This window comes from Dipodomys spectabilis, unplaced genomic scaffold, assembly GCF_019054845.1.
Source record: "Dipodomys spectabilis isolate Male_0828 unplaced genomic scaffold, ASM1905484v1 ptg000095l, whole genome shotgun sequence".
In the NCBI taxonomy this organism is placed as follows: Eukaryota; Metazoa; Chordata; class Mammalia; order Rodentia; family Heteromyidae; genus Dipodomys; species Dipodomys spectabilis.
In genome coordinates, this window is record NW_024870772.1 from 28,746,582 (window position 1) to 28,760,393 (window position 13,812).

The following is a 13,812-nucleotide window of genomic DNA, read 5'->3' on the forward strand; positions in this document are numbered from 1 at the left end:
GACTGCATGGTGGTGTAATGGTGTGCCTGCAGCCCTGAGCTTCCTGTCCTTCTCCCAGTGAATCATGTCTGCCCCCTGCCTTCTTAATGTTCCCTGAATGGCCTTTTGAAGACAGCATTTTGATTTAGGATGTGTTCTTTATTTTTTTTCCTGGAAACAAATTATTGTAGTGCTCAGGTTGTAGCTTTCAGGATGACTGAAGCAGATGTTCTTGGTGCCCATTGATATTTAACACCAGGGCATCCAGGTCAAATGCAAACTTCCTTTATATTTGTTTAGCTAGTTATTTTTATGATCCCTCATTCCCCTTTGGAATCTTTAATGAGCTTTTATGGGGAGGTTTGTTTTTCCATATATACTCACTGTCATTTTTAACTTGCTCTCCAGATTCAGAGTGTGGGGATGAATGGCTGTGCCTTCCCTGATTAGAAAGAAATGTACCTTTACCTGGGACATAAGTCTTCTGTGCTAATGGGGATTAATGTATAATTTCCTCTTGCAAAGAAATGTTTTTTGAAACATAACAGGTTTTCCCTGAGTAGCTAGGATTACAGGTAAGAGCCACAGGCACCTGGACATGTGTATCTGGGTTTTTTTGTTTGCTTTGTTTTTTTTTTTTTTTAAGGCACTATTGCATGAGCATCCCCATCCCTGTCCCTTGGTCCTGTAGTTACCATAAAATCTGTGATTAGATTATTTAGTCAGATGGCTTCTCTCTCTCCCTCTCTCTCTTTCTCCTTTCCTTCCCTCCCTCCCTTCCATCCTTCCTTCCTTTCTTTCTCTTTCTCTGTCTTGGTCTGTCTTTTTCTCCCTTCCTTCCTTCCTTCCTTCCTTCCTTCCTTCCTTCCTTCCTTCCTTCCTTCCTTCCTTCCTTCCTTCCTTCCTTCCTTCCTTCCTTCCTTTCCTTTCCTTTCCTTTCTTCCTCCCTTCTTTCTTTCCTTCTGTGTCTCACAGACTTTCTTGCTTGGCCTGGCTTCAAACTGCAATCCTCCTATCTCAGCCTCATGAGTAGCCAGGATTACAGGCATGAGCCACTGGTGCCTTGCTCTGTGTGTGTGTGTGTGTGTGTGTGTGTGTGTGTGTGTGTGTGTGTGTGTGTGTGTGTGTGTGTGTGTGTGTGTGTGTGTGTGCCAATCCTGGGCCTTCAATCAGGGCCTGAGTGCTATTCCTGAGCTTTTTGGCTCAAGGCTAATGCTCTACCAATTGAGCCACAACTCCATTTCCTGCTTTTTGGTTAGTTAATTGGAGATACAATTCTCATAGGCTTTCTTGTTTGGTCTGGCTTCAAACCTTGATCCTCAGATCTCAGCTAGATTACAGGCATGAGCCACTAGCACCCGGCTTGGTCACCTTCTTATAATATGTGAAAAGCATTAGTTTAAATAAAATTCCATGAAGTGGCAATGAGAACAGAGACTTATTTCTGCAAAGTTATTATCTAGCCAATTCAAGAGATTTTCCTTGTTCTCAATATCCTGAAAGTTTCTCCTATAGGAATAGTTTCCATGGGTTACCTCCAGTATTTACTTTTCTCTCCCTGCCTTCTGTTTTCTACTTATCAGAACATTTAGTACCTTTTTAAAAAACAAAACAAAACACCAGTCCTAGAGTTTTTACTCAGGGTCTGGGTACTGTCCCTTCACTTCTTTTGCTCAAAGATAGCCCTCTACCTCTTGAGCCACAGCTCCACTTACAGCTTTTTTGGTAGTTTATTGAAGATAAGAGTCTCACAGGTTTTCCTGCTCAGACTAGCTTTGATCCATGATCCTCAGATCTCAGCCTCATGAGTAGCTAGGAGTATAGGTGTGGCGCCTGGCCTTTTAATATCTTTTCTTTCCTCACAGTCTCTTTTGAACTTTGTTGCTCTTGCTTTTCAGTTTTCCTACCTGGAGAAACTCCTTTTGGTCCATGGAGCCTGGAGCTACAACCGGGTGACCAAGTGCATACTATACTGTTTCTATAAGAATGTGGTCCTCTACATCATTGAGGTAATAAAGGGGTGCTTTTTAGCTCGGGGGTGGGGTGGATAGGCTTCTCCATCTGGGGACATTAAACAAACAAGGGTATTATTAATGCAAAAGCAAAAAGTGTTGGAACTTACTAAAATCTGAGTCACACAGCCTCCTTTGAAGCTGATTCTACTTTCCCAGGTCTAGATCCTTATGTGGAATATCAAAGGCTTTTTTCCACGCCCAGCATGCCTTCCTGACTCTGCCTTGCTCTGCTTTCTTCCTACTGGTCCTAGAGGGTTTCTTCCCCTGCCTCTGTCTGTGCTGTGGTGAAATGTCACTGCTATTCATGAGATCCTCTTCCAAGGATGGTGTCAGATCAACCAGTGTGATTAGCAGTACAACCAGACTTCCTTGGATGTGGAGACATGAGCCTGGTTTCTGCAGTCTCTTTCTTTCTTTCTTTTCTCTCTCTCCCTTCCTTCCTTCCTTCCTTCCTTCCTTTCTTCCTTCCTTCCTCTTCCTTCCTCCTTCCTACCTTCTTTCCCTTCCCTTCCCTTCCCTCCCTTCCCTTTCCTTCCCTTCCCTCCCTCCCTCCCTCCCTCCCTCCCTCCCTCCTTTCCTTCTTTCTTTCTTCCCCCCTTCTCTCTCTTATGTGCACTCTCTCTCTCCCCTCTCTCTCTGTCTCTCTGTCTCTGTCTCTGTCTCTCTCTCTCTCTCTCTTTCTTCATTGTGCTAGTCCTGGAGTTTGAACTCAGGTCCTGGACACTGTCTCTGAGCTTTTAAGCTCAAGGCTATCATTCTTTCACTTGAGCCACAGTTCTACTACCAGCCTTTTAGTGGTACATTGTAGACAAGAGTCTCACAGACTTACCTGCCCAGGCTGGTTTTGAACTGAGACCCTCAGATATCAACCTACTGAGTAACTGGGATTATATGTGTGAGTTGCTGACTCTCAGCTCCCTGCTATGTTTCTTATGGAATCTGTGTGTCTCTGAATACCCCTTCACAGATCCTGGGTTATTTGACCACCAATGCTTATGTAAGGGTGGTGGGCAGGAGCAGAGGGGACAGGGAAGAAAAAAAAACAGCAAGATGATAATTTGAAACATTTCAGTGAGTTTATATTCCATTGTCCAACAATTTTTTAGGATGCTGATTCACTTGTAAGTGTGCTTGCCCCACAGTGCCCAGAAAGAGGTGCAGAAGGCATTTTATGTTTGATACTCGTGGAATTGAACATCTCCTCCTTCCCTTTAAGCTTAGCTCTGTATTAATGTATAGCCTTTTTTAAAAAATTAAAGGACTGGGTTCTGTCGAGCTTCTATGTTCAAGGCTAGCACTCTACCCCTTGACCCATAGCTCAACTTCTGGCTTTTTGGTAGTTTTCGGGAGACAAGAGTCTTACAACCTTTTCTGCCCAGTCTAGCTTTGAACCACCACACTCAGATCTCAGCCTTCTTAGTAGCAAAGATTTCAGGCATAAGCCACCAGCCTCTGGCCAGACACAGCTTGTGAAGCCATTATGGTGGGTGGATTTCCAAGTGAGTTTAGAAAAGGAACAGGCAGTTACTCTATGGAGCAAAGTTAATTGTTAATGGTGTTTTAATATCTCCTTCTTTTATGGTTTGAGTTCTCAAGGCTCAGGAAAAACAATAATTAAGTCACATACTAAAACTAACTTTTCCAATGTAGTCTCTTAAAATTCTCAACCCAGGTATTTTAACACAAGGCTTACTAGTGTTAAGGTGACGAACAATATCTTGATCATCTTGTTTACTTTTTGTGAATGAGTCATTCATCATATATACAATTTCACATCAATCATTTGATAGCCTAACTATGAAAGAGTGGCTTAATGAGCTGTGCAAGTTGTTGACTATACAAGACTACCTAGCCAGGAGCTGGGAAGGTGGCTCGGTGGTAGAGCACTTGCCTTGCATGCATGAGGCCCTGGGTTCGATTCCTCAGCACCACATAAGCAAAAAGAAAAAAGCCAGAAGTGGCGCTGTGGCTCAAGTGGTAAAGCGCAGCCTTGAGCTGAAGAGCTGAGGGACAGCGCCCAGGCCCAGAGTTCAGGCCCCACAACCAGAGCCCCCCCCCCCCAAAAAAAAGGACTACCCAGCCAAAGGTGTACGTGGGGCAGAGAAATAGCTGTTCTTCTCTCTATTCCCCAAACCTCTTGGAGCCTACCTGGGAACAGCCATGCATTTTCCTAATTTATACAAAGGACAGCCTCTTTGTCAAGTTGTTTAGCCATGATCAAATTGCATCTTCAATGAAGATGGGAATTCACACAGAAAGTAGAGGTGTGGTTCAAGGGATAGAACACTAACTTTGAACAAAACAGCCAAACAAGAGAGTATGAGGGCCTGGTTCAAACCCTAGTATACATATATATGCATGCACACACACACACACACACACACACACACACACACACACACACACACATCACTGCCATTACCACCACCAACACTAACAAAACAAGAACAAAAATCAACTCTGAACATTGGGAGCTACCTTAGTTATTAAAGAATCTTACAAGTGAGCCACAGAGATCTGGTTAAAGTTGTAAAACCTGTCCTGTTCTTCCTCATTTCTCTCCTTCATAGGAGATAAACCTATCTGCCTTTGTAAGCAGAGAAGTTATTGCTCTGGAAAGAAAACATGCAACAGGACTTTGAGAGGTTTGAAGATGTAAGATTTGAGATTAATTCCAGAATAGGAAGGCTGCAATAAAAAACTGCGAAAAGAGTTTATAATTTGTTCATTTTGTATTGTAATATTGAAGTCCATCTCCTCCTAGTAAGGACAAAAAGACATTAGTACAATATGAGTTTTTATAGTTGTTATCTTCTTCCTGCTCTCATTTTCACAATTCCCTTTTAGCACTTAAAGATGTCTGTCCCCTCTCCTCCTGCCAGATATTTCACATCCCATGATAGGAGTCACTCCTAAATGTCACTTGGGGTCATAGATAACGGTATAAAACAGGCATTAAGATCGTGATTCCTATGTGCCATCCCAAGTTTTCCCAGCATGCTTGATTCCTGCAGCTGCTCGCTTTACAAGGTTTCTTCATAATCTGGTTTTCTTCACCATCAGCAGATTACAGATGGTCTAGACTTTGTGTCGAGACATTCCAACTCGAGCTTCCAACCCTTTCACTTTCCAGAGCATCCCTGGAGCCCTACTTAATCATTTACACCTACTATCTTGCTTTTTATTTTATTTATTTATTTTTTTAAACTTCAACTGGGTTGAGGCTGAAGAGAGGACAATTTTAGTCTCACTGAAAAGTACAATTTGGAACAAGGCCCTTAAAGTTCTGTGTGAGTGACCTCCAATTATTTTGATTTGAGCTAAGTAACAATTATTAAATTACCTTCTCCACATGGCTTTTCAAACATTCTTTATACATTTGAAAAGAAATGGAGAAAATCTTCATTAGTCTATGTTGAGCTTTCTGTTGAGTGTTTTTAGAAGATATTCATTGGAAAATTACAAAAGCAAAACCCTTACTGGGGGGTCATTGTCTCACAGCTGAGATCCCTGCTTTTTGGTAGGCTGAGATCTGAGGATTACACAGTCCAAAGCCATCCCAAAAAGAAAAGTCAGTGAGATGCTTATCTCCGATTAACTACTAAAAAGCCAAAAGTGGTGATAAGACCCAAATAGTTGAGCACTAGTTTTGAGCAGAAAAGTTCAGGGACAGTGCTTAGGCCCTGAGCTCAAACCCCAGGCCTAGGGAAAGGAATAAAAAAAACAACCAACCAACAAAATAACCCTTGTCCAATCCTGTGGCAAGAGCATTGATTCAGATATTGTCTGCTGGTACCAGCTCATTTGCCTACATTAGCATCTACTGGTGGCTCATGTCTATAAACCTAGCTACTCAGGAGGTTGGGATCAGAGATTCACAGTTCAAAGCTAGGCAGAAAAGTCTGTGAGACTCTTTATCTCCATTTAACCACCAAAAACCCAGAAGTGGAGGTGTGGCTTGAGTGGTAGAGTACCATCTTTGAGTGAATAAGCTAAAATAAAGGACAATTGCCCAGGCTCTTAGTTCAAGCCCCAACATCAGCACAAAAACATTTAACTTAAAATTGCTATTTTAGTGTGTTTTGAACAGTGATATCAAAGCTTATTATAAATTGATTTTCTCATGTGCAAAAAAATACTAAAAGTGCCTTCATAATTATTTGTTCAAGTGAGAATAAGTTAAATACATTACTTATTTCTCTTAAGTGGCTTTCTCATAACTCAAAGAAAGACCCCTTGCAATAGCCAGTATGTTCTGATCTCAAATATCCTCTTATATATTATAACTACCAGTCATTTAACAGTGCAGTCTAAAAGCAATTTGGCAAATTAAATTACACATGTGTGCAGGCGCTTGCATGGACACACACACACACACACACACACACATGCATTACAGCCTTAACTATTATTATGAGGATCATTATATGATTTAAATTGCCAATAAAGACTCTAAGCCTGTGATGTAATGAAATCTACTCATTTGGTAGACCTACCTATAAAAATGAGTTTTTCTATCCAAGAAACACATGGACATGTTCTCATTACTATATAGAACAAACCAGAAGTCTTCTCCATTTACTTCCTTTTACATATTATTTAGCCTGACCTTTTTTCTGTACATCTAAGAAGATAGATGTTTTTAGTTAAATGTTGTCATACTGTACTACATTTTACAATTCATGTTTTACAAAAACAAAAAAAGCATTTTGAGGCTGTTTCCCTTTACTACCCTGTCAGCATATAACATCTCACTGTTTTACCAATTCTTGCATTTAGTAAATGCAAATTGTTATCTCCAAACATACCAATTTTCTCTCTAGTAAATATTCCACCAAAATGATGTTGATAAAATTAGATCACTTTCACCACAGTGCCTTGAATGTAACATGTGCCCACTACAGGTATTTTTAAAAATCTGTACAGCAGGCTCTTTGTTGGTGTCAGATTTTATTTAGTACTGGTTGAATGTACCACATAAAATGTGTTCAGGCCAAAGTCACCATTGGTTGATGCGATTTAATAAGAACTGTTAGGTGCTGGTGGCTTACTCCTGCAATCCTTATTCAAGCAGGCTGAGATCTGAAGATCTGTTTGAAACCAGCCTGGACAGGAAAGTCATGAGACTATTATATCTAATTAACCACCAAAAAAGCTGGAAGTGGAGCTGTGGTTCAAGTGGTAGAGTGTTAGTATTGAACAAAAAAGCTCAGGGACAGCACCCAGGCCCTGAGTGTAAGCTTCAGGACTGGAACAGAATAAAAATGAAACAAAGCATGGAGTCTGTGGTTTCATGGTAATAATAAGTAGAACTAAAAATATATAAAAACCTTTGCCTCCATCTCCTTAGAATTTAATTTAGTACCTTTTACCTGGATGATGGCAAAAAAGTATACTTTCTCAACTATGTCTAAAGCAGCCCAGGTTGGCTTCAAGCTGTAATCTTCAGATGTCAGCCTCCTTGAGTATCTTAGATTACAGGTATAAACCAGCATCAATGGGCTCCATGGTTTAGTCTTGACACAAAGGCATTTCATTATGTCAAAAGATGAAATTACAGATGGGTAAGCATTCGTTTTAGAGTATATGCATCTGGCTTGGCAGATGTGCCTTTAAAGATTCTGATAGGATTTCAGGGGCTAAATGAGCAGTTTCCAGCTGAATGTGAATTTATTAATAGACAAGAAGCAAATTGAAAACACAAAAGACATATAAGCCTTTCTGCAGAAGCTGTGACCTCAACAAGCACACAAACCATCCCATTTCTAGTGGTCAACAGCTCTGGAATAGGTGGAATATGAAGACCAAGACCAGTTCCAGCCTAGTGGAAAGGAAGGTGGGAGAGGTGAAGGTAGCATACATGTCCCAATGGCTGTGTGCACAGGAAAGTCTTCAGTGCCAACCTAACATCAAGAGCATCCTAGACTTTATGATTTCTTGGGCAGTTCTTGTGTGCTAATAGTGTGTGTGGTGTGGTGTGGGGTGGTGTGTGTGTGTGTGTGTGTGTGTGTGTGTGTGTGTGTCTGTGTGTCTGTGTGTCTGTGTGTTGGTATTGGGCTTGAACCCAGGGCCTGCGTACTGTTTCTTTAGCTTTTTTTCACTCAAGGCTAGCTGTCATTCTACTACTTGAGCCATAGTTCTACTTCTGGATTTTTCCTGATTAACTGGATCTAAAAGTCTTATGGATTTCACTGCCCTGGCTATATTTGAATTGTGATCCTCAGATCTCAGCCTCTTGAGTAGCTAGGATTATACCAGTGCCCTGCCTTGTGCCAGTAACTTGAGCATAAAGTGTTGAAGAGAAAACTTTTTTGGAAAATTAATTTGAAACCCTCTGAAGTCTACTTCTTTAGCCTCTTCTTTATCAGGCATTCTTTGGTGATGAGGGAAGGTTGAACAAAGATAGCCGTTGAATTGCGCCCACAGAGGCTGCAGTAGGTCAGCGTGCCATCATGGCCGCCTCTGTCCTCGCAGGGCGCACGGAGAGCAACTTCAGGAATCTTACAGCCTCTGAATATTTTGGTGTCTTCAACTTACGGAAACTGTGTCAAGAATGTCTGTCTTAATTCTATACTGTTCCCCTGGCATTTCAGTCATATTCAGACACCAGTTGTTTCCTCTGCTTCCCAACTTGTCACATCTGTCAGAAACCTGACATGCGGGCATACTGCAACAGTCTTTAATAGAGTGGCCCCTTTGGTTCCCAGTGTCCTGAAGTTGCCAGTCAGAAATGTTACACACGGCAGTACACAAAAAGGCAAAAGAAATCTATCGATTTCTTCTACTTCATTCTGGCCTTTGGCTAAGGAGAAAGGCTGGTTATAAGAAAAAAATTATGGAAGAAGACAAGTGCAAGAAAAAAACACTTGAGAGAAATAGTGTTCTGCAATAAAACCCAGAGTAAACTCTTACATAAAATGACAATGTTGGGCTGGGATGTTGGCTCAGTGGTAGACGCTTGCCTTGCATGCCTGAGGCCCTGGGTTCGATTCCTCAGCACCACATAAGCAAAAAGAAAAAGCCGGAAGTGGCACTGTGGCTCAAGTGGTAGAGCGCTAGCCTTGAGCTGAAGAGCTGAGGAACAGTGCTCAGGCCCAGAGTTCAGGCCCCACGACTGGACCCCCCCCCTGAAAAAACATTATTACATCTTTCTGGAGAAGAGAAACTGATGATCCTTATCAGAAATATCATGATCGAACAAACCTAAAAGTGTAGATCAGAAATTTTACATTTTCCAATTATTGATAATGTATATATGACGTCCCTGAAAAATAAAAATACAAAACAAGATGTAAATTGTGTGAACTGACATGTAAACATAATATACCAACATTAAACTTATGAAAATTTTAAAACTTAATGGATTAAACATTCAAATTTGCATTATTTTACAAAATGGAAATGGCTTCATTGGAACAGGCTGTTTCAATTATACTTACTTAGTTGCAAGGTATCTCAAATAAGGAAGACCATAACAAGTCAGTAAAGGTAGTAAGCTCAAGTACTATGTCATATTTTAAAGATACATGTGTGGCAACTCAAGGGCCACCTCTCCAACTGGATCCATGAAGCATAGTTCACTCCTTTGTCTCAGGAAGGGCAGAGATTGCTCATCAGGGGAAGGGGCATTTTTATGCTATTCTAGACATGGAACTCTACTTTGTGGATTCTGCACATGCACTGACCTCTAATTCACAGCTTTTGCTTACTGTCCTGTTCTTGTAATAATTCAAGGCTTTTGGGGGCCTTAGAGTACCTTGGTGGGACAGGACTGGAGACCAGGACTTCACTATGCAGAAATGGGCTGAAATAGAAGGGATGATGGGCACTCTGTTTAGGAGGGATTTCATACATAGAATTCTTGTTTTGGATAAGATGGCTTATCAAAACTAGTTCTATAACTTGACAGTAAAACAGCTGTTGTTACAAAACTTGAAAAGTCACCTGAGTGTCCTTCAAGTACATGTGTAATTTAGTAAGTACATAGATAGTGTATTGATATATATGGATAATGTATAGAACATCTACATGTCCACAATACTGGGCACATAGCTGCAAAACTCAACATCATAACAACTTTACAAAGAAGATGCTATTTATGTTATCCCTAATTTAAATTTGATGAAAATAAACCCTGAAACTTAGGGAAGGTTAATTACCCTAAAGTGTAGCTATTAGGTTCCCAAACCCCAATCCGATTACTTGGAATTCTGTATATTTCACTCACTTAGTCTTCTAACCACATAAGAAAATTAATGTCTTAATCAACAAGTGACTTTAGTCACGTTGTAAGTTCGAGTACTTCAAAACACTTTCAACACAGCTTTTAAATTTTGTAACATTGTTTTTCTGGTGGTAATCTTCCATTGACATTGATCCTGTCTTGGTACATGAATAAATGAATGGATCTCAAAAAAACAACAACAACAACAACATGGCTGTTGAAAGAGAGTAGAGAATTCAACTAAGAAGTCTCAAGGTAGGGCTGGGAAGGTGGCTCAGTGGCAGAATGCTTGCCTTGCATGCATTAGGCCCTGGGTTCAATTCCTCAGCACCACATAAGCAGAAAAAAAGCCAGAAGTGGTGCTGTGGCTCAAGTGGTAGAGCACTAGCCTTAAGCTGAAGAGCTGAGGGACAGCACTCAGGCCCAAAGTTCAGACCCATGACCAGATCCCCCGACCCCCCAAAAAAAGAAGTTTTTGTGGTGACTGCTGGCTTACAGAAGACTATCTGCACTGAGAACCTGAAGTAGGGGTGCTTTACAGGGAGAGTGGAATGGGGCCTTTGGGTCCCAGGATGAAATGAACTAAGATTGAAGGGTGGGTAGGAACTGATCAGGTAAAAGGAAAAGTGATCCTAGCTGAGATCTGAGGACTGAGTTCAAAGCCAGCCTAGGCAGGAAAGTCCATGAGACTCATCTCCAATAAACCACCAAAAATCCAGGAGTAGTAGTGTGGCTTAAGAGGTAGAATGCTAGCCTTGAGTGAAAAAGTTAAGGACCAGGGTCCAAGTCCTGAATTCAAGCCCCAGTAACTGCTCAGAAAGAAAGCAAGAAAGAAAGGGAAAAAAGGAAAGACAGGAAGGGGAAGAAGAAAGGAAAGAAAATAGGAGGAAAGGCAAGACAAGACCAGGGCAAGAGAAGGGCAGATCATTTTGCCAGAGGGGCTAGCACCTGTCTTTCCCATTCAGACTCTGTGTTTTGATTCTAACTCTGTGATAAATGTCAAAAGTTAGCTGAGCCCTTGGCCAGCCAAAGAGGTTTTATATTTCAGTTGGAAGATGGCTGTAGAACTAGTTTGGCATGTGGCTTAGGAATGTTCTCTTTAAGGCCAGTTGGTTGGGTGCTAATGGATAGAGCTAGGAGTTGATTAGCAAAATGTGGGCAGAGGGTTGGAGGGGGCATGGAGGATGTCAGTGTAAAGCCAGAGAAATACTAGCAGTCTAGAGGGATTCCTCAGCAAGATCCACAATCACTTTGAACTTTATAAAAATAGACTCTTGCTGCCTTTTACATGTGACAACGTATGCTTATTTTTAATGATGTTATTACAGCTGCTTTACCTGAAAGGATCATTATAAAAATCTAGTTTTTTTTTTTTAAAGAAAGCATTTAGGCATGGATGGTTTAAAAATTGAGTCTTTGAAACTCTATAAAATGTTTAAATCACCTTGGGGGGGAAAAGTGGACATCAAGAAACAAAATTGATACAAAAAACTTACTGAGCCATGCAAACTTTGAGAGGTCAGCCAAGCATTGAGGCTGTGCTTTATCATCAGGGCTATGGTGCTCTCTCTCTCTCTCTCTCTCTCTCTCTCTCTCTCTCTCTCTCTCTCTCTCTTCCCCCGCTCTGTTTCTGTGTGTATGTGTGTCTGTCTTGGTCTCTGTCTTTCTGTCTCTGTCTCTCTTTCTCTCTGTGTTTCTCTCTGTTTTTCTTCCTGCTTATTATTGGACAGAAATAAAATTAAGCCCCAGGGCTGAGAAGGTGGCTCAGTGGTAGAGTGCTTCCTCATGCATGAGGAACTGGATTTGATTCCTCAGCACCATATAAACAGAAAAACCCAGAAGTGGTGCTGTGGCTCAAGTGGTAGAGCGTTAGCCTTGGGCTGAAGAGCACAGGGAGAGCACCCAGGCCCAGAGTTCCAGCCCTATGACCAAAAAAGAAAAGTCCCAGTATAGGGATCCCACATTTTTTTTGGTATGTGTGCTGGTACAGAGCTTGAACTCAAGGCCTCTCACTATTGCTTGCTTGCTTATTATTATTATTATTATTATTTTGTTAGTAGAATAATTTTTAATTCAGAAAAATAAAGTTATCTAATCACACACAGGTAAGGAGGAAGTATTTCTCCATCTTTCCCTTGCCCCCAGCCCATATGATTTTGGCAGCTATAAGGGATATTGGATAATATCCCTTGGCAGTCATGCTGACAGTGACATTGAAGGTGGGGGCTGCCAGTACTCTTGGTACAAAGATCCATGCTGATTCCCTTAGCCTGTAGCAATGAATCTCAGATCACAGAACATTTCTGGACTCCAAGTGTCAGCCCATTCATAAAAACTGGTCTTTGCCAACCAAACACCAACTTCAGAGTTTGTGCCAGGTGTCTTTGCCTCTGGATGAGGAAGAAAGCCTTTGGGGACTTTCTCTGGAAAAGTTGAAAACTTTTTTTGTGAGGGGGCATGAGAGTAGGCATACACTAGGTGAGCCAGCTCTCCTTTAGTTACCCCAGGGAACCTTTCTTTCCTCTCTTCCTTATATCCTAAGCCCCTGCTTGCTTTTATTATTATTGTTTTGTTTGTTTTGGGCTCAAAGCTGGTGGTTCAGCACTTGAGCCACAGCTCTGCTTCCTGCTTTTTGGTGGTTTATTCAAGATTTTAAAAAAGTCTCATGGGCTCTTTGGTCTAGCCTGGCTTTGAACTACTCAGATCTTAACCTGCTGAGTAGCTACGATTGCAGGCATGAGCAGCTAGGATTACAGGTATGAGCCACCAGTTCCCATCCCACATTGTGTTTAGATACTTTTGTACTTCGCTTCCCTCCTTCTTGCACTCATTGACAGCACCCATATATCGTAGAATTGGCTGCTGATAGTGTAGTGTTATTTTTATTTAGCAATAAAGGATCATTCCTTTACAACTTTGCCCCCTACAGGGCAGAAAACACAGGGGGCTCTGTAGATAGATTGAACATACTGTAGTAGAGATAAACATGGGAGAATCTACTGCATGTTTTGCTTTTTGTTGTTTTTATTTTTTTTATTGTAAAAATACTGTAAAGAGGGGTTACAGTTACATGCGTAAAATAATGAGTACATTTCCTATGAAGCATTGTTACCTCCTCCTTTGTTTTGTTTGTTTTTGTCAGGTTTTGTTTTCATTTGTTAAGCTACTGTATAAAAGAGGTTTTGCTTGGGGTGGCTCAGTGGTAGAGCGCTTGCCTTGCATGCATGGGGCCCTGGGTTCAATTCCTCAGCACCACATAAGCAAAAGGAAAAAAAGCTGGAAGTGGCGCTGTGGCTCAAGTGGTAGAGTGCTAATCTTGAGCTGAAGAGCTGAGGGACAGTGCACAGGCCCAGAGTTCAGGCCCCACGACTGAACCCCCCCACCCCCCCAAAAAAAGAGAGGTTTTGCTTAGGTATCATATTATGTGTCTTTCATTTTATGAAATGCCTTTCTGATCTAAATTAGATCTTTCAGACAACTGCGTCCTTCAAGTATACTAGAAGTTAAGTATATATATTCAGTTTGTCCAACATCATCTTTTTCCATATGTATGCCAGTACTGAGGCCTGAACTTAGGGCCTGGTACTGTCTCTT

General features: G+C 41.4%; 1 protein-coding gene across 1 annotated transcript in view; it reads left to right on the plus strand.

Annotated features, from left to right (window-relative positions):
* Positions 1-13,812, plus strand: part of LOC122112870 (phospholipid-transporting ATPase IB) — a 421,079-nt gene that overhangs the window by 234,747 nt on the left and 172,520 nt on the right. Inside the window, exon 26 of the mRNA XM_042685833.1 lies at positions 1,878-1,988. Coding sequence (XP_042541767.1) covers positions 1,878-1,988 — 111 coding nt within the window. The remainder of the gene's footprint in view (positions 1-1,877; positions 1,989-13,812) is intronic.